Consider the following 23,582-nt stretch of genomic DNA (forward strand, 5'->3'; position numbering starts at 1 on the left):
TTACGGATTCCTGTAAAATCTCAACAGCTGAACAGTTCGGTGAAATAAATTACGGAGTACGGTAATTTTTTACAGTATTCGGTGAAAAATCACCGGAATCCGTAAAATTTCGACGGAATTACGGTGTTTTATTTCACCGAACTGTTCAGCTATTGAGATTACGGTGAAATTCACCGTATGAGCTTAGTGTGTAAGATGGCGCCCACTAAATTTACGAAAAACCTTTGGGTGCTGTTGAATTTTAAACCCTGTTCAAGATTGAATTCAAGGTAAATATGCGTTGAAAACCGGGGGCCTTGCTTAGCCGAGTGGTTAGAGTCCGTGGCTACAAAGCAAAACCATGCTGAAGGTGTCTGGGTTCAATTCCCGGTCGGTCCAGGATCTTTTCGTTATGGAAATTTCCTTGACTTCCCTGGGCATAGAGTATAATCGTACCTGCCACTCGATATACGAATGCGAAAATGGCAACTTTGGCAAAGAAAGCTCTCAGTTAATAACTGTGGAAGTGCTTTCAAGAACACTACGCTGAGAAGCAGGCTCTGTCCCAGTGAGGACGTAAATGCCAAGAAGAAGAAGCAGAAGAACCTCTTGGGCCCTTTTCAAATGTTTGTCAAGAAATGTCCCATTTAGATAGGAAATCCAATAAAATAGGGACATCTGTTACCAAAAGTTAGTAATGATGCGGAATACGAGTTGTTTGGGAGTTACCCTTGACGAATGTTTATAGTTTCACCCATGCTAATTGTACTCAAAATGTTGTAGAAAGTTGAAAATCGAAGTCAAATAATCATAACAATTTGTGTGGAAACAATAATCTAGGAAGACATAGTTATACTACTGTTCTTATTCTTCATCCTTTTGACTATCTAAGTCCTTCTTTCTTTTACAGGTGAAACCAGACGATGGATTACCTCAACAAATTTGCCTAGCCTGTCTTGAAAGTGCAACCAGATGTCTCAGCACGATAGAAAAGTTCAAAGCAGTACAAGACAAGCTAAAAGAGTTACAATAATTAAGGGATTTCTTTTTATTCTATCCGAAATTTTCAAAAAAAAAACTAAGATTAATCAAAATTATTTATAAAACACATAAAGCTAAAGTTTCAAATCCACTAACTGTCCTTTTTCAGTTATGATATATTCTGTTTGTTCTCATCCTGATTTGCATTTTTATATTCGTTTACTTTTGCTTGAACGAATTTTAAACAAAATTGTAAAAAAATGGGAACACAAAAATAAAATTGAAACTTTTTTGTACACTATAGTTTTCAAATCAATTCGTATCACTAATTTTCCATTTACAGATTAACATAAAAGTATATGCAATAATACAGGAAGATAAATTTTCAGGATGTATCAAAAGTATGTGTTGTTATCATCGTGTTCAGTAAAAAAACTGGTCTTACCTTTCCCTGTGACAACTGTTCCATCCCTTTTATCTCACCATATTCTTCTTCACTTCCTCTGTAGAATAACTAAATCTAAGGTAGAGCCGTGCCAGCAATGAACCTTGGAGTTGGTTCAGTAGTTCGAGTTGGTCTTCATTTTTTTGTTCCGATGAATTCCGCCTAGACCATTGTTGCTGGCACCGTCGTCAACGTCCGAACTGTCCGATTCACGTGAGCTATCGTTCATGCCTAGCCCGAGATCGCTGCCATCACCGAAGTTCCCGGTGGCACGTGCCTGTTCTAGCTGGCGGACTGTGGGGGAAATTAGGTTAAAAAATAGGCACATACTTCCATTAAAACAGAAACTAGACTTCCATCTAAAAATCTCTAAAAAGAGACCTGATAATAAGTTATTCTAAATGCTTTATACTTTTTTAATTCAGATATAGGCAGGGCTGTTAAATGTCATGAATATCACGTGAATATGACAATTGAATATTGCTAATATCATCATTCCCCGTGGAAAAAGTCACCGGAAAATGCTTTTCCCGGTGACCTTTTCCGAATCACTATCGGTTGGCAATACTTGCTAATGCAAATTTTCGCATGCGATATAGAGTGCATGCAAGAAGAGTCATACCCCATGATACTTACTTTGAGTTTCCAGCAAGGTATTTTGTCTTTTCAGATCATCAATGTCCTGCTGATGAGAGTTATTCTTACGTCTCATAAACTGAATGTATTCTGCGGCTTTTTTCAGTATTTGTGCACGGCTAGCCTGTAAGATTTGTTTTGAACATGTTAATGTGTGCGGACAAACGCATGCTTCTGATTGATGTAGTATACCTTTTCGCCTTGCAACGATGGAACCGAGTCACGAAGAGACGTAAAGCTATCCTTTATATGATCGCGTCTTTTCCGCTCAAGTGCGTTATGATGAGCACGTTTTTCGGCCTGGAAAATTTAAAAATACTGTTTATCTCTGTTATATTGACCTTCAGTGGGTGGGTGTCTTCAAGTTGTTAGGGATCATATAAAAAAATGTGAAATATTCGGACAAAATTCGTACAAAAAGCATTGGTCGATGCAAAAAATTACAATTTTCTGCGTAATAAAATATGTAAATTTGGAGTAGGTAGTCTTTTTTAAGTGTGCCTTTTGAAGCTCCATGATTGAATTTTCTCAACAACGCCAATCAACATGAGCTTGATTCTGATGGTTTTTCCTTAAGATCAAGATGCATCGAACCCAAACCTCGAATATTCCAGAGCACAAATCTTAAGAACCAGAAAACCGTTCGGGTGGGAAATTTGATCAATTCATCAGCGTTCTGGAAGTTCGAGAGTTAGCTTCAATGCAACTTCCACCTTAAAAAAGTATCATTTTTAGGAAGTTACTGTTACACAGGGAACCAACAGATGCTACTCAGGATCAGTAGCATCTTCAATTACTGGTGCTCTCATTATTATACCGGCGTCGGCTGCGTCCGAATGCAGGTCAATTTGGGAATAGGAGGGAAATGTTGACGTGTTACTTGCTTTATGGAAGCCGAGGAGTCCTCTGCACTTCCACAAGAAAACACTGGGAGTTTAGATATGGGCAATTTCAAGTTTTCAAGTTCAAGTTTTGGAAAAAAACACGTCCTCATTCTTTGAGGTTTGAGTTTGGAATGCCTTCTGATGCTGCAGCACTCACAGAGCGACGTACTCTGCTTCGCTTGAAGATGTCGCTACTGTCGTTTGCTTTTTGCTAGACCATGATACGGTAGCATTGAAGACCTTGAATATGAAGCCACTCACCGACTTTTGGTCCTCGTTATCCGCCACCCAATCAGCGTTCGCAAATCCAACCAGTGGTGCTGAACTTTCGCCACGCTTGTATTCCAGACAAAGCCCCGTTGTTCCTTGCAGGTAACGTACGATCCGCTTCAATGATAGTCAGTGTTGATCAGTTGGATTCTGCTGGAACCTTCCCATGTAGCTCCCCAGATAGCAGATGTCCGGACGAACACAGAGCATGGTGTACATTATGCTACGCAGCAGCTCTCTAAATGGCTCGTTCGTTGATGGTCCGTCACGCTTCAATTGGAGTCCTTTTTTCATCCGAGTTTTGCGAACTGCTGTTGACCACCCCGAATCGATGTAGAATTTTCACTACTTGAGCTTCTTGTGATAGCCGAAGTCTTCCTTCATCGCGATTGTATTCGACCTTCATTCCTAAGAAGTGATGAGCCTCGCCACAGTCGGTCATTTTGAATACGGCGAATAGTTCCTTCTTCAGTCGTGCGACTGAACTCAGCTTCCTTCCAGCGATTAGCAGATCGTCTACGTAAAACATTATGTATATTTCGTCCCCTTCCGTGCATCTCGTGTAAAGGCAGTAATCGTGGCATGACCTGGTGAATCCCATTCTCAGCAATTGGCCATTCAGTCTTTCGTTCCAGTGTGGAGACTGCTTCAACCCGTACAAAGACTTCTCTAGCTTGCATACACTGTTTCGACCAGCTTCTACGCCATCCGGTAAAACCATGTAAATATTCTCCTTCAGGTCACCATGAAGGAACGCGGTCTTGACGTTCATCTGGTGAAACAGGAATCTTTGGTGCACTCCGACGGCCAGAACTGTTCGGATTGTGGTAAGTTTCGCTACGGGAGCGTAGGTCTCTTCATAATCGATGCCCGCGCGCTGTTGATACACTTTCACCACCAGCCGGGCCTTGTATAGGACCTTATCGCCATTTTGGTTCTCCTTCACACGAAACACCCATTTGGACTGGAGCGGTTTGACCCCCAGAGGACAGCTTTGTAGTTTCCAAACGCGATTGGTCTTCAAGGATTCCAATCCTTCTTGAACAGCCTTCAACCAGTAATCTCGATCATCTCGGCCTTCGATTTTGTTAAAGCAGTCTGGGACATCTGTAATGCACGGACCGGCAAAAGTAGCTCTATACTCAGTGAAGAAATTTAAGAACTTACCGGGGAGCTTGCGCTTCCGTTCGCTGCGCCTCAGCAACGGTTGACCCTCATCCTCGGAGTCGTGCTGTTCTGGTAGCGAAGGGAGCGCCCCAGTATTTACGGTAACTACAAATTCATTGTCGGTATCTTGATTGCCATTTGCTTCAACATCCACAAGATGGTTGGGTCTGTCATCCTCAATGCCGTGGGCTTCTTCTCCCTCTTGCTCGGGCGGAAAATACACCACCAATGGAGGATCCGTCTTGTCATCGGGACACTTCTTATACGGATAACAGGCATCGTCACATTTTACGTCTCGAGCAATGATTATCTTCCTCGCCTTACGGTCCCACAGTCGGAAACCATTTGGAGTGTAGCCAACCATTACGGTTTCCCGACTCCTCGCATCTGGCTTCTTTCGCTGCTGACTAGGAATCCAAACGTATGCTTTGCATCCAAACACACGAAGTTTCGCCAAGCACGGTTTGCTTCCATACCACAGCTCAGCATGAGTAATCGTCTTGGAGAGGGCAGTCGTCGGACTTCGGTTGATGAGATAGACTGCGGTTAGGACAGCCTCGGGCCACATCTCCTTGGGAACGCTTGCATCGATCAACATGGTACGGACCTTTTCGACTACAGTTCGGTTGAAACGTCCCGAAACTCCATTTTGTTTTGGCGTATAAGCCACCGATGATTCAATTTGAATGCATTTCCTGCAATAGAAATCTTTTTGCGCGTTGGGACCATACTCATGTCCTTGGTGCACTGTTAATATTGAAATTTTTAAGCCAAACTTGGCCGTTGCCATGGCCTTGTACTTTTGATATTTGCTGAAGACTTCAGACTTCCTCCGCATCAAATACAGCCCGCGAAATGGGTATGATCATCAATAAAGCTCAAGAAGTATCTTGATCCATCCCATGCTGGAGGGTCGTTGGAATCGCACTCGTCCGAATGAACCCTTTTCAATGGCCTGGGTGCTCGATCGCGAGTACCGTTGAAAGGGTCGCGACATTGTTTCCCTTGGACGCAGGCATCGCAGAAATTCAACTTTTCTCCTCGAAAGTCAGCACCAGTTGGTCCTTCCAGGTCGATCTCCAGTTCATACAGTCCGCCGCTGAGGAGAGCGTTTGCTATGGTCTCTCCATAATTCTTCAATAAAGCTACCTTGCCGACCAAATTTACCTGCACTCCGGCCATAACGAGCTTCTTCACGGACATCAAATTATCACGCAGTTCCGGAATAAACAAAACGTCCTTCATATGCAGCGGATATTGCTTGTTGCTGTTGCCATGGTTCTCACCACTTGTCTTCGCGATCAGGGACCGGTCATCTTTTGCCACGTTGATCACGATGGGCTGCTTCAGCTTCTGAACCACAGAAAATACTCCGCTGTTGTTGACGAGGTGATCGCTTGATCCTGAATCTAGCTTGAATACTAAGGAGTGTATCGAAAAGTAGTCGCAAACATTCAAAACGGTATATCTCAGAGCATAGTTCATCTTTTTAAATATTTTTTCACGCAAATCTCCATCATGTCATCAAATATTGAAGCAACTAAAAAAATATTGATTAATGTGCAGTCTTAATATAAATACAACAAGGTTTACAAAGCATAGAAAATAAAATCTTGCACAAAATTACATTTTTGAAGTGTCTTCTGAAGATTCGATGATTTGTATTGAACAAAATTTAAATTAAACAAAATAGGATGAGTAGCTTATTCTATCGGAAAATATGTTTACTTCACACAGCACGTAAAACGGATTTCAAAAAAATAAATTATTGCTCTAAGAAAGCTCAAATATTGGAATAAGGTCGGTTTTAGAAAGTCACTTTTGTATAATCAACTTTTGAAGCTCTGTCATATACAGTGGTAATTATATACAGTGCCATTTTTTGCTTGCGTTACTTCATAAATATGCAAAGAAACTTTTCCAATCAAAAAATATTTTTTTATTCGTTACAATCGTTCGATACTACCATTAACGTGTAGAAAGAAAAAATCAAAAAACGAGGTCCTTCAAAATCGACTTTTTTTTTATTTTTGTATTTGCTCTCAAATGCTTGTTAATGTATTTTTCAAAATATTTTTTAAACTACGTCATAAGGCACATAATATATTAGCATAAACAAAAATCATTTTTTCTTAAAATTTAACACATTCATTACATATTATTTTTTTCAGAGGTGTGCAAGATTTTCATCGACATCTGTTAGTAATTTACAAAATTATCATACAAAATACCACTTTAATGAAACAATATTACCGCATCATAATTTTTAAATACATTGTAAAGCATTTCTGATCAAAAAATTGTTTCTAGGTGCAACCCAATATTTTAGAGACTGTTTTGAATGTTTGCGACTACTTTTCGAAACACTCCTTAGTTTTCCGCTCTTTCGCTTCACACTGCTCCGGGTTGCCACGAAGCTCACCGCCTTTCTTTTATTTTCAGCTACGTTAGCTTCACCGCCGGTCCCGATCTTCTGCCGGAAGTCCTTCTTGAAATGGCCGCGCTTGCCACTTTTATGGCACTTACCCTGAAACTTGAAGGGTTTCTTGGTTTTATCACCGGAGAAAGCCGCTCCTTTAGCTTCACCATCTTATCTTGGTCATTTCGTTCTTGGCACAGCACCACCAGATGAGCTTCGTCCACTTTTGCACCAGCCGTCTCCATCTGCCGGATGAATTCGTCGAACACCAGCAAATGCGGTCTCATCGGTTCACCTTCTTTCGGCTTCAACCGGTTGAGCTGCTTCCTGATCAGGTGTTGCGATCCGATAGACTTGATTGCGAACGTCGCTTCTAGGGCTTCCAACATATCTTTAGCCGTCGATTTGTCACGGTTGACTTCCAAACATTCGTTGGGCAGGAAACTTACGATGAGTGCCTTTGCCTTACGATCCGCCTCTTCAAACTTGACCTTGTCCACAGGCGCTTGAGGTATAATCTCCGTCAGGTTATTCAAAACGCCGACCGAATCCAGATGCATCTTCACTCTGAAGTTCAAATGTTGGAAATCCGGTCCGCCGTCAAACTGCGGAATTCCGCTTGCAGTATTCACGAAGCCCAAAACAAGCAAGCAGAGGCGTCTGGTCAGCCTGTTCAACCTGTTTATTGAACAGGTGGACCATTTGAATTAAAATCGTACAACTATTTTCGAAAATCAAATCAAATTCAACAAATCTTAAAATAGCATGAGTGTGAGCTTATACGCACTACATAGAAAGTAGCATAGCAATTGTCCCAAGGCGCCAAGAACGATCGCGTAGAGTGCTGAATTCTCACACCATGTAAAAACCTCGCTTGATATCCACAGCACGAGCGTGGTACTTCACTAAAGACAGCAGCGCAAAAGTTGAAGAGACATGCCGTCGGAAAGCTATTGTGTATTCAACCTGTTCAACTGCTGCTGTTGAACCAAATCCCATATTACTAAGGTCCCACATACATTCACAGCTTAGTAATCTGTACACGCTCAAAAGCATACATGTGAGGAAACAACCCGTTCAACGAAAGAAGTTGAACAGGTTTCACTTTTTCTCCTCCCGAAAGATTGGTGCACGCTAAGAAGTTTCCTAATAGAATGTATTTTGTTCGGAATAGATTGGATGTCCAATGTCCATTAGCCTGGGACAAGGATGTATGAAAAATTTAGATTCTCGCTCCAGTCCACTTTTTGGATTGCATTTAGGTCCTATAACAACTGTGCAAAATTTCAGCTCGATCGGTGAAACTATATTTTAGCGCCAGCCGTTCAAAGTTTGTAAGGGATTTACTATGGGAAAACTTACTGTTGCAAAGAAAAATCGCCAGAGATCGCCCATTGCCCTCTATAAAAAAATCTGAAAACAGATCTCGATAGGTATTTCTACGATGAACAACATTGTCGAAGACCGCATAGCAATCCTAAGCTTGTGACAAAAGTTATTAAGCACAGACTATTTAAAAATTTTGCTTGATATTGTTATTATTGTTATTCCTTTACGTGTTAATCAACGTCGCCTTCCCAATAGGTTTTCATTGAATAACTTTTTTCACAAGTGTCGGATTGTTTCGCGGTCTTCGGCAATATTCTGCATCGTAAAAATATCTATCGAGGTATGTGTTCAGAATTTTTATAGAGGTCAATGGGCGATCTCTGGTGATTTTTCTTTGCAAAAGAAAGTTTTCCCATAGTAAATCCCTTACAAACTTTGACTAGCTGGCGCTAAAATATAGTTTCACCGATCGAGCTGAAATTTTGCACAGTTGTTATGGGACCTAAATGCAATCCAAAAAGTAGACTGGAGCGAGAATCTAAATTTTGTCCCTCACTAATGTCCATCCAGACATATTTACATCAACTTAGAAGGATATCCACATTATAACATGAGAGGTTTTAATAATTAAAATCAAATTTATAACAATTCAAATGCATACCAAGCATACGTAAATTTGATTAATCTAATGTTAAACTAATCAATTCTGGTCTTTGGTGAAGTTAACGCAGTCAGTTTCTGAAGGAATGTACTACTGTACATAAGCTAAAAGTGCTAGCAACCAAGCCGTACGCTTATCACTAGAAAACTATCGTTTCTTAGTGAAATACTGCTCATTTTCTACGAATTGAAGTCCTCTGAAGTGGAAAAACATCGAGTTTAAATCAAAAGTGCTTTCGTCGTTACAATTTGTCCATCTTATAATACGCCACTTTACATTATTATAGTGGTGTGAACCCTTCAGAATGTCTTTATCTGATGTTTACGGTTCACCACTTGTCATCACTTCGCAATGATGCAAAACAACAAAATCGTCACACGATCGGGATCAACGTCGTCTCTGAATACAGTGGGATCGCAAGCCAAACGGTCTCGTGAGGATATTTCTAAACATGATGACGAGGAAATTGCTAGTTTGAATGATCTGTGGACGAAAATGCAAAACATGATGTTCAGCACCAGTGAAAGGATTGAGGCAAAAATTGAAAGCTGCAATAATGTGCTGGAAAAGCTATCTCGTTGGTTGAAAGTTAGCTAGCTGCGGTTCGGGATTAGTTTTCTGGTAGAGTCGTTAAACTCGAGGAAGAAATCACAGCTACACGTAATGAGATGGACTACATCGCTGAATCAGTTCGTCGCTGTGATAAAAATAAGGAGCTAATCATTTCTGCTGTTCATCATCAAAACCAATAAGATTTGGTAGAAGTTTTCAAATAAATTTCTGGATCCATTGGATTCAAGGAGACAAAAATACCGCTGGTTGAGCTGCAACGTTTATCACGATCTCCGATCGCTCCTGGACTGACACCACCAATACTATGTGAGTTCGCTCTCCACAATCACAGAAACGAGTTCTATCGCAACTATCTCTCAAAGCGCTCACTCTGTCTTCGTCACATCGGATTCGAGAGTGAGATCCGTATCTACATCAATGAGAACCTCACACCCAATGCTAGACGGATTAGGAGTGAAGCTGTTAAGCTGAAGAAAGCAGGACGATTGGATTCTATACCAAGCGTGATGGAATCGTATACGTGAAGCCCAAAGGATCTGAAAAAGCTACGGCACTTCATTCATTGCCACAGGTCGCTTCGTTCATTAGAAACCCTATCCAATAAATGCTCTAAACTTCCTTCCTGCTGCATCCGTGTTTCCGATCCTTATTTCCATCATTCCAACCTCTCCTAAAAGTCAATTTAAAAGCTAAAAAAACTATCCTTGCAAGCTCTCAAACTCCTATCATGTCATTCCATGAATCCGTTCCACTGCAATTTCCATGATCTCTTCCTTCCTAAAAGTCAACCGTTCGATTGCTGCACGGGTAGAAATCAGAATCCAAAAACAAGATTATGACTCATGATATCATGATTCCAGCGTGTTTTCGTCTTATGAAAATACACCATGATTTGGACTCATGAGTCAGATTGCCGTAACGCAACACACGCGTTAGGTTTTTGTAGCTGATTGCTCGGAATCATGATTCAAATGCCAAAAATGCTGAGTCGCGCATCCGTTTATGATCGACAAAATAAAAAAAAAAGTTAAAAATAGCATGCATTGAGATTCGAGCCGAGAACCTTCCGATTGTGAGTCACGTACTCTACCACTCAACCGCTTCGTCATCTTGAATTCGGAGTGATCGATACGAATGTGATGAAGCAAAGTGCGCCACGGATGTTACGCTTATGAGGAATCATGATTATGACTCCAAGAACCATGATTTGTGATCCTGATATTATGACCTAACCAATTTATGAATTTCATGATTTGTAAATCATGGTGTGGGGATCAGATTTTTTTCTTTTTTGAATTATGGAGAATTTCATTAAAGTTATAGAATATCTAGAAGTAAAACTTTACATTATAAATTTTGATCTTCGGGATTTTGGTACGTAACGGTTTGGCTGTAAGCCAATAATGCGATAGGCGATTCAAAATTAAATTGTTTTTCGGAGACTTGGTTAGATACAGAGGCGTCGCGTGACCTAATTACTCACCTGTGCACTGCTTACTTAACTTTAACTCTTTTTTTGCAATATGTATGCTCCACGGACATGCTAAGTTTTTTAGTATAAAGAGCGTAATCACCATTCTCGAATATTTGTTTTTCTCAGCTTTTCAATAGAATTAAATATTTTATATTTTACTTAGTAATCAAGCTCTTTAGTTGAATTTATCAATAGAGTTGTGTATGGGTATCCAATTTATATATTCTAAATCTTCTTTAGCTATAGAATCCAGTATCAACATTTTCCGTGCCCTGAAACTGTTAATCCCCCTTGGCAAATTTTACTACAGGACGAGCTGTCAGGATGAGATGTCATTGAGCCTGAAATTTGAGCTTGAAATCTATTTTGATCATTCAGAATATAAAAAATAAGATGTCAAGCGTAATAATATCGTTCTAAACAAGAAGTGCGCTTTCGGTCAATGGATCATTAAAATAACCAAAACGGCCGCAATGAAAAGCACAGATAGCGCCACCATAGTCTTGTGTGTTTGACATAACAGCGATGCTGTTACCTTCAATGATCCATTTATTCGTGATCAAACGTCAAAATCCCACCGCAAAATCGCTAGTGTTTGGAGGTGATGTTTTCTTCAAACTTCTTGCAATTTAAAACTGTGACTTTCTATGGTCACCATGGTCATGTATATCTTTACATAGAATTGAACCAAAACAGTTCGCATCGTGTAAAATACTCGCTAGTGTTACATATAGAACAAGCGTGGTGACGACGATGGCGCTGGGGGTGGGCGCGTCCATTCTGCGATTAATTATTGCAAAAACTACTGCGCAGGATGCGAAAAGCGAGGTGAAAGTCAACTAAAATATAATCCACCTTCCGCTGCCTGAGACACACCCGCGCTTCACACCACAAGCATGGTGATCCTGATTGCTGACGGCGCGAATTCCAAAAGAGAGCAAGCAAAATGAATCTCTCTCGTGGATTGATTTCTCTCTTTTCATGCCTTTCTGCACTCTCACACTGGTCAACTTGGTTGCTGTAACAAGATCCCGGTCAACCAGTCAGTGCTTTTCGATAGCGATCGATATAGATTCGTTTTGAACCGTTAGCGATCGCCATCGTTGGTCAAAGATCTATAAAGAATTATGAAGAGTGGTTGGTCGGGATGTGCACTGGTCGGAGTTGACGCTTTGGCTACTCACACACTGGCATTTGTAGTTCAAAAAGCTCGCTACTACATTGGCAGCATTGCGTGTACGATACCGGGCAGCCCGTTTACCGATGAAAGTGCACACGTTGGGTTTCATCGCCCCAGCCAGCAATGTGTAGCGTGGGATAGTGTTGCGTAGCATGCTTCGTGCTGTGCGCGAGCAAAAGAATTGTTCTCAGATCGTGCGTCGCACAAAAATGCCTATTTCATTAAATTTGCAAAGCAAAATTTTTACAACTATTTTGATGAATGTAAATTATTTAGCAAACTATTGATAATAGTGATACTTGTAAAGGGCTATATTTTGTTAGGTGAATGAATTATTAAATTGTCATTGATAAGTTATACATATTGTTGGCGATCAGGATGAACGAGATACCACCTGTGCAGTGCACATGTTGCACATGCGGACGCGACGCCTCTGGTTAGATAGTTCTATTTCTAATTAAAGGGTTCAACCTGATAAGAAATGATCGTAATCGGCATGGTGGTGGACTTTGTGTTTATATAAGGACAGGTTTATCATATCGTTTGATACACAAGTCGGAGTCGTTTATTTCTACCGAATTTTTGATTGTTGAACTACTTCTGGGGCGTGATCGTTTGCATATTTGACGAATATTCCGTCAAATATGATTCTACGTTTTTTATTGGTGATTTCAATACGGACCCCAATAAACATACTCGTAAATCACAATGCTTCAGAGACACTATATCCAGTATGTCTTACAGTATAGTCAATTCAGAACCAACTTTATTTTACAACACAGGGTCTTCATTTTTAGATCTTTTCATAACTGATTCGCAAGATAGGGTTTTTAAAATTCAATCAAATTTCAATGCCTGGTATATTTAAGCATGACCTTATTTTTGCTTCGCTAGATTATTCACATGTAAAAGGTGAGCATGGGTACTGGTTCCGTGACTATTGTCATTTTGATGTTGCCTCATTACGTGAGTAATTTCATATCATCAACTGGAATGAATTCTTCAGTATAAACGATTCAGATATCATGGCTAATATCTGGAATAACCATCTTAGTGCATAATGTGTCATCACACTTAAATTATTTCACCGACCTCAGTAAAATTTTTCGCCGAGGACCCAACAGCTGAGAGCTCGGTAAATTTTAACGCCGAATCTCGGTACTTATTTTACCGAGATTTCGGCAATCCGAATTTTTTGCCGAGATCTCGGCGAACGTTACCGAGATTCGGTAAACGTTTACCGAGATATCGGTAAAAGTTTTACCGAGAATCGTCAAATTATTACCGAGATATCAGCTGTTGGGTTCTCGGCGAAACCGTTTAAGTGTGTAATAGAAAGGGACCTTGCATATCGTAATTGGAAGCGTAGTAAAACCGCTGAGCATGAAACCATTTACAAGAGACTCAGAAACAAGGTCAATTCGGTCGTGGAAAAGGCAAAAGCAGGGTTTGATAGACAACGATTAAATGTAAACTTGCCGAGTAAGCAGCTTTGTCGGAATGTACGAAACTTAGGAATTGCAACCAAAGTTTTTTATTATATCTTTATTAACGAAATTTTTAGCCCTGGGCTAGTTCATCTCGGGACCAACGGCTTTACTTCCCTTCCGAATGAAGTCGTCACTGAATTTTTTAGTGACTATCTCGGGGATGGGATTCGATCCCAGGTCCTCGGCGTGAGAGGCGTGTGTTCTAACCACTAGACCAGGTCCGTCCCCAACCAAAGTTACTCGTCCTGTTGACAACGATCTCACTGCAGATTCTATCAATGAATATTTCTCGTCTAATTTTTGCGCTGACGACTCCAGAAGTCCTGAAATATTTGGCAATGAAAGCGGTTTCAAATTCCGACCAGTTTTGGATTATGAAATAATCAACGCTATATTCGAAATTAAATCGAATGACGCATTCCTATAAGTTTTATCAAAATTATTACTCCGTTAGTGCTACCCATGTTGGAACATCTATTTAATGCAATAATATCTACAAGCAAATATCCTAGCGTATGGGAGCGATCAAAAGTAATTGCTATAAATAAGAAACCTAACTCTTCATCATTACCTAATTTAAGACCGATAAGCCTATTATCTAGTATCTACAAGGTCTTTGAAAACTTATTAAACGTCTAATTTCGCAATTTGTAAATAGAATGAATTTGTTACATCCCTTCCAATCTGGATTTAGAAAATACCATAGCACTGAAACTGCTTTAATGAAAGTTCACGACGACATTGCTCGAACAATCGAAAGTAATGGTATGACTATCTTGTTAATTGGAGATTTTGCCAAAGCTTTTGATCGAGGGTCCCACAATAAGCTAGTAAGTAAACTTATTTCGCTGTATGACTTCTCAACTGAAGCTGCAAGACTCATCAAAAGTTATTTGTGTAATCGTAGGCAAACTGTCTGGCACAATGGAAATTTTTCGGACTTCATTCCAGCTATATCAGGAGTTCCTCAAGGGTCGGTACTTGGTCCACTTCTATTTTCTCTTTTTATATTGCGAATCTTTACTTAAATCCGCAGACTGTCCAACCAACAAGTTACGCGCCGGTGGCCCATGCGCCGAGTTGTGCGCCAGCCAAAAAGTAAATAAATAAATGTCAAAATATCTTGCCAAGGAAGTGAATCAATTTTAGGGCTCGAGTCCTAAAATGGAGAGCAATCATAATTGTTTTAGCGATACCGTAAAATGGGGCGAATAGAAACACTCTCCGACGTGTTTGAATGTGTACAACTTAAACCGTGTAGATAAAAACCATTTTTATTACTCTCAAATATGGGTCCCGCCTTCCTTAGCTGAGACCCCAATTGCCGTTAAAAACAAAAATTATTTCGTACAAATATTCCGCAATGGGGCGAATAGAAACACTGTTCAGTAAATATCAATATTTTTTTCATTTAAATGGAAAAATAAACACTTGTTCGAGTGCATCTTAAAGAAATATTATAACGAATTCATCTAGTGAAGAAAAACAATTGAAATTATTAAAAACAATTTCAATTTTGGATCATGTTGCAAATTGTCAAAAATGGCGGATGTTTCAAGCTATCAAAAATAGTTGAGATTTCAATATTTTCTTCTTATTTTGTTTAAGCAAAATGTAGCAAAATTTATGATTTGAAAATAGTCTGACGATACTAATGGAAAAAATATATTTCAGTAGGTTTTTTATGTTTATCTTTAAATAATAGACGCATTTCTACCTGTAGGTCACTTTGTTTCTATTCGCCCCACTTTTTCTATTCACCCCGTTTTATGGTACAAAACATATGGAACAAAATTGTTCGTACCCTCTTGTGTTCAAGTTGCAAGCGATTGAAATCGTCTTGACCGACCTACAACTCGGCGCATAATCGATCGGCGCGCAACTTATGTGGTGGTCTGCGGTTTTGAGAAAAGATTCGCAAAGTGTGCAAGTATTTGCACATTGCCCAACTAGTACCAGACCATGGCGCGTAACATTCGAAATAAAGAGGAAGTGATCGAAATGCTAAAATTTCTCGAGAAGCTCAATAAATGACCCCCCGAGTGTTTTGAACTTTTGCTCCGTGCATCTTTTTGCTGAAGATGTACAAATTCACATTTGCACAGACGATAGTTCAGACTTGACAGCAATTGCGAACATGATGAATAATGATCTACGCTTGATTATTAATTGGTCCAATGAAAATTTGTTGCCTATAAATCCTAGCAAAACAATAGCCATGCTAATTTCCAAACAAAAAACCAACATTACCCCTCCAAAAATACCTCCTCCGATCGTTTCGTGTCTGTTCGATCTGGTGAAAACGACACTTCGGTAGCAGTTTTATCTCTTCGGACGTGTACGAACAACGCAATCAGTCGGACATTGTCCCGTAGATGGGCCACATCGCGCCCGAAACCGGTCGACAGAAAGGTAATTCTTGGGGGCCCAGTAGCGGTAAACGCGCAGCTATTCAGCAAGACCAAGCTGAGGGTCGTGGGTTCGAATCCCACCGGTCGAGGAAATTTTCGGATTGGAAATTTTATCGACTTCCCAGGGCATAGAGTATATTCGTACCTGCCACACGATATACGCATGCAAAAATGGTCATTGGCATAGTAAGCTCTCAGTTAATAACTGTGAAAGTGCTCATAAGAACTGTTACGAATAGTTTCGCACCTTAAATTTTGCCTTGAACATACCGAACGAACTATTCTGTACAGATCTGTATTCTTTGTGCAAAGAGGCACACAAATTGTTTGTCCAGTGTGGAGGTGTTTGTTACACACGATGGAAGCAATTATCTTCCCTTGGATAAATGTTAATAAGACACCGAAATTGTAAGTAGGCTATATTTAGATGGAATAGTTTTAGAAAAAAATATTATTTTAGCTGTTTAGCTGATGAATGACAAAATCCTTGTCGTGCTCTGCTGTAAGCGTCGGTCCGAAAATTACATCCAACACCTCCCGCAACAAGAACATTAAGCTGAGAAGCAGGCTCTGTCCCAGTGAGGACGTAACGCCAGAAAGAAGAAGAAGAAGAAAGGTAATTGTTAAGTTTTTTTTGACGATAGTAAGAACTATAAGTGTTATGTTTTGCCTCGCGTCGCGTTTCGTGAATGTCGTGTTGTTCTTACATTAGCACAAACCACACAAATTAATAGATCAAGAAAATTATTCAAAAATAGTGTTTTTCTATATTTCTGCCAGATACACGAGATTAATATGCAGATGAAAACATTTTCAAATCAAGTAAAACATACCAATAAATCGTAAAAAAAAACAATCGAACACTGCAGTTATTTTACTAAATGCAAGAATGCGTATTTGCACATTGATACATTTTGTTATTTCTGATGTTTAGTAGTTGAAACTTGCATAATCCGGTTAATCACCAGTGTTTACCGTTTACATAGGGTAGATGTACCAGTTATGGCCATAGTGGTTCCCTATTTCGCCATACGTAATAAATTGAATGTCTTAACATTTTGAAAAGTTTTTTTGTGTTTTAGCAGTAAGATATAGCTTATATCTTGATGTTAAAACATTCTGTGGAATTTATCCGAATTTTGCATATGGCCAAATAGAGAACCACTATGGCCATAACTGGTACACTTTCCCTATGCGTTACCCAATTAAAAAAAATATTTTTCTTGTTGTTCCACAGGTGGCTTATTTGAGCACGCGACCCCTCTGCAAGCAAGCTTGCAATACACAATGCGAGCGAGGTGCTACTAAGGATAGTTGAGAGCGCGAACGCTCTTGATATTAAGACATCTTTAAAAGCCTTCTTCTCAAACTTTGGTTTCGTTATCATCCATTACTAAAGGTCCACAGGATGTTTGTAGAACTTCAAAGGGGATCCCAGCTTCAGAAAGGTTGGAAGCCACTGATATAAGCTCACCGACTGACTCCTCAGTCTTCAGAAGTTATTTGACTTCTAATATACTAACATCGATCTAGTTCAACAACGATAACAGTCAAGATGTTTCCATTCCGGAATTACTCCGGACATAACAATTACATCGTGTGAGAATACTCTACCTCTAATTTTTAAACACCCCCTTCGGAACAAGCAGTGTTGACCTTGAAAATTTCACCCACAAAGTGTGCTTATTTTGGGCATTTTGGGTCGCAGTATAGCATACTAGGCCAATAATCCTGTCCTAAACTTGCTTACCTGCGAATAAATTTGGCCTCCAGCCGCATTCCGGGACTGTTTGGTGTTATCGGAATCTTCGCCATCCTGCAAAAATGAAAACAATTCAGCTCCATTTTTGTGATAATTATCGTATTTAACGCAACTATATAAACTCACATCGCTGTCGATATCAATATCCCGGTCATCGTCGCTCATGTTTTCGTAGGAATCTCCGGTGCTGATCTTCCTTGCCTGCTGCTGCCGCTGGGAATCCTCGTATAAGCGCATCCACAGGCTGTTTGCTTTTCGTCTCGTCTCCTTCGCTACGGCTCCTAAGGGGTTAGCCTACTGCCAGTTCAACCTAATTCCGACAGCTGCCACACAAATTCGCACTAATCCGGAAGAAAATGCGACCGAAAAACTCGAACAATTTTGGATTTTCTTTCCAGCGCGTCAACAAAAGGAAAATGTAGTGTATTACGATGTAATATGGAGAAAAACGCGATCACGACGGTTCAGAACACAACAATGCGGGGAACGAAACGAGAGAGATGCGAAAGATGCAACGCACACACACGAACTACGGTCCAAAAAAGGATAAACTGTCAAACTTCTGTCTGTGTAGAATCAATATGCATGAATGTTAAGGTACAAAATCTGGGTACACTGATAAAAAATAAATAGTTTGTCAAACTACACAATACTCTTATTTTTACTATTTATGTCGTAAAATAGTAACAATAACCCTCAAATAAAGCGAAATCTATCAAAAGATAGTAATGGCTACTATAAGGCAATCCATGAGACAGCTGCGATCAGCTGGTTTTTTTGTTTACCACGTGCTTTTGGCGTTTCGCGATCGGAGTGACTTTTCGATTACAAAGGAAAATGTAAAGCTCTGATAACACTCGCATGATTTGTTTACTCTTTCATTTCGGTTGCGTTCACACTTTTAGCTGTCAGTCCTATCACGAAAAGTCCTCATGGATAGCCTTATATTAAGATAAAAACTAGGGTAGTGCTCAACGTAGTTAATATGTATACAAAGACTGACGCCATTTTACCATTAGATTCTGAGTAAGCTCCTCGTGCATAATTTCTGTTTAAATATTTTTAAACGGTTTAATAACATTTTCGTTCTGAAAAGGTAAGTACAAATGTAAACAAACTGAGTTTCATTCACCTAACAGTTTATTTGATAAATTACAATCATACAATACACAGCTGTTCCTTAGATATAACATTTTTCACGAAATAAATGACAAAAACATAAAGGCGCAATTGATATTCTCTTTCGATTCGAACTCTGATGTCAATTTCACCCATCTTCCCCCCTGCGGTAACCGGGCGCATTTGAGATTGAGTGTGGCAGCAGGGCGCATTTCAAACTGAGTGTGCAGAAGGGCGATAGTGATAAAGTTTCGTGTGAGAGAGCGTAGCAGAACGGCGAAGCTGATGATAGTCAAACCAGAAGGACGAGGTCAAAAGGCGCAATCGCTGTTGTCAAACTGAAGAAGACGAAAAACCGAGGGGCGCAACAGCTCTATATTTTCATGAAGTGCGCATGATGGATTTTTATTTACTTTAACATGTTGTTCATAATATGTAAATAAATTAAATGTTTTGCTACAAAAGTAATATTGTAATGGATCCTACAAAAGTGCATCATGCGATTAAATCAATCGGAAACATAATAGGATAGGTGTACCAGTTATGGACATAGTGGTTCCCTATTTCGCCATACGTAATAACTTTAAAGTCTTAAAATTTTGAAAATTTTTGTGTGTCGTAGTAGTTAGATTTAAGATATATCTTGATGTTAAAACATTCAAAAAGATATAAAATGTGAAACTTATCAAAATTTCACATTTGGCCAAATAGGGAACCACTATGGCCATAACTGGTACACCTACCCAATAGAATTAAAATTACATCCGCTAAACTTCAAACCGATTTTACTGAGAATGTATTAGTCTTCACATTCGCCCTAATTCTGACTCTGTATTGAATTATGTACACTCAGGCAAATCGACTATCGATAAACATAGGAACCCCTTATGAAAATTCGCCACAAGAAATCGGGCTGAAATTCATAAATTTGCCTTATGAAACCAGAATTTGAAAACAAAAAACGTTTTCGCGGCAACCTGGAATCGAACCAAGAACCTTGCGATCTATGTACACCACACGCCTATCGACGCCTTGATGAGTAAAGATGCTAAAACGATGTATAAAGCGTTCGTATTGCAATAATCGTTCCACCTTTCATAAGGCAAAATGTATGAAATTCGATAGTCCAGTTCGCTGCGTGTACGGTACAGTGATCCTGCGATGCTATCGTGTTACGTCCATCACTGATGATCGATCCGTTAACGATATATGGGTAGTATCCATTTTGTAACTACTGTGCAAAAGGATAGAACAAGTAATAGCCAAGAAATACTTCAGCTGTCCAAATTACTTGAGCTGTATCCAGTTGACAAGTATACTGATATACTGGTATACGAAATAGAGCTGATTTCGTAACATTGGTAACGCCTGCCATAAAAATCAAATGGAACTGTCACTATTCCGTACGGAAAATGTGCCGCTCAATTATTCCGCAAGTAAAAGTGACACTTCGCTCATTCTGGATCAGCTGTCAAAATTACTTTGGTAATTAGCAACAAATTATACTTGACTTGACCGCTCTACTCAGGATGTGGATACCAGGCTATAATTAACAATATATAAAATAAAAGGACTCGATCACTGCAGTTACGCCGTTATGATATAAAGGCGAGAAATACATTTCAAGCCTAATTTTTCAAATCGGCGTATCTAACATTTGGAAGGATTCGAGAAAAATGCGATGCAATATATTGTAAAGCATTTTAAATCCTGTTTAAAATGTTTTGCATTTTTTCTATTGCTGTGTCTTCTATAAGTTGAAAAAAAGAACACCGTTTCTAACCACTATTAAACAATTCCGATTTGTTTTGAATTAGATTGAAAAACTGGTGAAATTATCGAATAAATCCTTTTGCTTTGTGCTGCTCACATACACCATGATGATTCGTCGATATCATACCTTGCTTGATACATACACCTTGCTTGATGCGTCGGTTTGACAGTTCATTTATCACATGCGTCACGTCATATACACCAGTATTGTTTTGAAGTTGCACATACACCGGTTTGCAAATTCCCATAAAACATAATAAAGTTTGTTCTATTCGTCAGTTTCTACGTTCAACTACAACGAATATTGAATGTTTCCAATTTCAACTCGACTAACAGGAGCACCGGACGGAGCCGTGAGTAACAAAAGTAAATGGAGAACAGTTCTTGTGAAAAATTTGGTGAGAAATTTGTCTAAAACCGAATACTGATGATGTTCCACATCAGTTTGCCGACCCGTCAGCTTACTGCAGCTGTGAAAATCCGAATCTCTTGATTTCCAACATGTTTAGTAATTCGAAAACAGTATGACGTATCTGCTGATTAAAATTTTATGTTTTGATTCTGCATATAGGTCGCTTTGCTATGAGCATATGTACGGTGTATGTGCTAGCATGAAAAATGTTGACAGTTGAGTCGCTTTGCAATGGTAGGGTGTATGTAGCCAAATTAAAAACACTGAGTAAAGTGCACATAGGGCAGAATTGAAATTTATTTCAAAAAATCAAAAAAATGTTTTAGGATTACTTTTTTGGACTCAATATGTAGATTATGCGTTTGTCAAGCCCATGCAAAGCAAATCTCGATTTGTTTATTTTTGCAGTTACGTCGGAATGAAGAATTATGCTTGATTTGCAGTAAAGTTTCACTGTGACGTCATGGATTTTTAACAAGCTAACACAACACAGGCAAACAATTTCAGCTTGCCGAAACCTGCTATATGTAACTTAATCCTTTCAATCTTGCCAACAAAATTTATTAGAAAAGAATCCTTATCACTATCAGCTCGTTATTGTTTTGTTTTATCTTCATATTTCATTCCAATACGTTTTACTGATTAGGTGTCGTATACCTTTTTGAATTGACAATCCCACTAGTATTAACTCGAGTGCCTTCTGGTGACATTATCAAATCAGACGTTGTTCAAAATGGTTCAGAAACACTCCGTAGCCGGCTACGAAAACTTCGTCAGCTTTATGAAGGACTTCCAGAGCAATGGCCAGATGGTGAATATCCTTTTCTCGGGAGCTAAGCTGGAAAACGGCGTCAGCTGGTGCAGTGATTGCGTTGAAGGTATGTACCTAGACTTATGGAGTTACATTACCATCTCGTGAGAGCTGTTTCGTTTTTAGCTGCCCCCTTCATCGAAGCGGCCCTGGCAACGGCACCGGCAGAATCCCATTTCATCCACGTAGACGTCGGGGATAGACCAACGTGGAAAGATATGAACAATCCGTTCCGCAAGAATAGCGATACCCATCTCAGCGTTATTCCAACACTGATCCGGTGGAAGAATCCCCAGCGATTAGAAGGCGAACAGTGCTGCAAGGCAGATCTTCTGGAGATGTTCTTCGCCGATGAGGACTGAATGATGAAATGGTGTAACATTACGGTTCAGCGAATAAAGCAAGATGTGTGGGAATTTTAATCATTCAGCTAGGTATTTGAAATTTTTATTTCACAAGGGGAAATCTGCAACCCTAAAAGGATAACTCAGTGTGAGGATGTCGCACAAAACGACCGATGAGCATCGTCTCGGCTATTATTCCGTTCCGTATGCGCTTGCTACTCTTAGGCACATTATCCCATACGTGCTTTCCAACCGCTTTAGGTCTCTGTTCATTCTAAGCGCTTTTGACCAGATTGGTCCTCCATACCATATGGATAGCGCCACGCCTGCCATGAACTTGTATTTGCTGCCAATTACAGCAGAGCTATTAGACATCATTCTCGTGAGCGCCAGCTATACACCCCTATTCTTATTTACGTTCGAATGCGCTTTCGATCGAAAACCGTTTTGCATTCTCGTTTACGCCAGCAAAATCAAGTGGGCCGTGGATTCGAACGAATAGGATTCGATCGAAAGTTGGATCCGCCGTAAACAAGAATGAGGATGATAGCTTTTACAGGCATATTCAACGTGGCTAGCGAAGCTGAGCTTGTCATCGATCATTACCCCTAAGGAATCGCTTAGACTCTATGGTGCAATCACCTATCGAAATAAGCACCCGGTGCTCGGACTTGCGGTTATTGACCACCACCACCTCACTCTTGTGACTGGCCACCCAAGTAACCACAAGCATTATACCATTGCATTAATTTGGTCGAAAGTCAACATTTTTTGCATTAATAATGTTATCATGCATTTATTCAATAACTGTCAAGCAATGATGCATTTGATTAACATTGTAAATGCTTTGTAGCATTATTTTAATATAGCATTATGCTAAGCGTTTAGAGTGAATATACAGTTATGCTGTCATTCAAGATTACATAACCTCATTAAACGCACTCAAATCTGTAATAAATAAGTACAGGTATACCTCGATTTAGTGGACATTTTGATTTCAAAATTGTCCATAAAATCGAATTGTACATAAAATCGAAGCAAAATTTTTATTTCACTTTTTGCTTTCTATTCAGTTAAAACTTCATTAGAATGTATCATTATCGCTGAAAAACTTATTTTCGATACTAGGGTCAATATTCCAAGGTTAATTTAGCTAACAAATTCTTGATGAAATCAGTCCGTCAATGAAGTATTGCATTCTAATTCAAAATATAAATATTATTCATAAGAGTACAATTAAAAAGAACGACATAAACTATTTTTCGCATGTTTTACTTATTTGTTTATTCAAAAGCTCAAGCGCTACCAGGCATTACGGAGCCAAACCCATTTGAAATTTTATTTACAATTCCTTCCACAGCATAAAAAAATAACATTTCTGCGTATCTAAAGGATCAAATTATATGTCTCCAGTGAATTTGGGATTGCTGAATCTGATACCACTCTTAGAAGTTTTCCAGCA

The 23,582-nt window shown here is 39.5% G+C and overlaps 3 protein-coding genes across 3 annotated transcripts in view; 2 read left to right on the forward strand and 1 right to left on the reverse strand.

Moving 5' to 3' along the window:
* LOC5576002 overlaps positions 1-1,221 on the forward strand; it is a 13,625-nt gene extending 12,404 nt beyond the window's left edge. Inside the window, exon 3 of the mRNA XM_001662289.2 lies at positions 890-1,221. Within this exon, the coding sequence (XP_001662339.2) occupies positions 890-1,012 (123 nt within the window). The 3' untranslated portion in view covers positions 1,013-1,221. The remainder of the gene's footprint in view (positions 1-889) is intronic.
* On the reverse strand, positions 1,059-18,190 carry LOC5576008 (protein max). Its single transcript, XM_001662291.2, has 5 exons — positions 17,788-18,190; positions 17,650-17,715; positions 2,234-2,341; positions 2,042-2,165; positions 1,059-1,699 (listed from the first exon to the last, which is right to left on the reverse strand). The coding sequence occupies exons 1-5, from the start codon at positions 17,896-17,898 to the stop codon at positions 1,521-1,523; spliced, it is 588 nt and encodes a 195-aa protein (XP_001662341.2). The 5' UTR covers positions 17,899-18,190; the 3' UTR covers positions 1,059-1,520.
* Positions 18,191-21,409: 3,219 nt separating this feature from the next.
* LOC5576010 (thioredoxin domain-containing protein 17) lies at positions 21,410-22,205 on the forward strand. Its single transcript, XM_001662292.2, has 2 exons — positions 21,410-21,843; positions 21,903-22,205. Exons 1-2 carry the CDS (start codon positions 21,699-21,701, stop codon positions 22,136-22,138), a joined length of 381 nt encoding a protein of 126 aa, XP_001662342.1. The 5' UTR covers positions 21,410-21,698; the 3' UTR covers positions 22,139-22,205.
* The last annotated feature ends 1,377 nt before the right edge of the window (positions 22,206-23,582 follow it).

This window comes from Aedes aegypti, chromosome 1 (assembly GCF_002204515.2).
Source record: "Aedes aegypti strain LVP_AGWG chromosome 1, AaegL5.0 Primary Assembly, whole genome shotgun sequence".
Lineage (NCBI taxonomy): Eukaryota > Metazoa > Arthropoda > Insecta > Diptera > Culicidae > Aedes > Aedes aegypti.

Bases quoted from the DNA above. Each gene is read 5' to 3' on its own strand.
- LOC5576010 (XM_001662292.2), top strand. From the start codon at position 21,699: ATGGTTCAGAAACACTCCGTAGCCGGCTACGAAAACTTCGTCAGCTTT. The intron at 21,844-21,902 runs GTATGTACCTAG...TTTCGTTTTTAG, and splicing joins GTGCAGTGATTGCGTTGAAG to CTGCCCCCTTCATCGAAGCG.
- LOC5576008 (XM_001662291.2), bottom strand. From the start codon at position 17,898: ATGCGCTTATACGAGGATTCCCAGCGGCAGCAGCAGGCAAGGAAGATC. The intron at 17,716-17,787 runs GTGAGTTTATAT...TCATTTTTGCAG, and splicing joins ATATTGATATCGACAGCGAT to GATGGCGAAGATTCCGATAA. The intron at 1,700-2,041 runs GTAAGTATCATG...TTTCCCCCACAG, and splicing joins TACCTTGCTGGAAACTCAAA to TCCGCCAGCTAGAACAGGCA.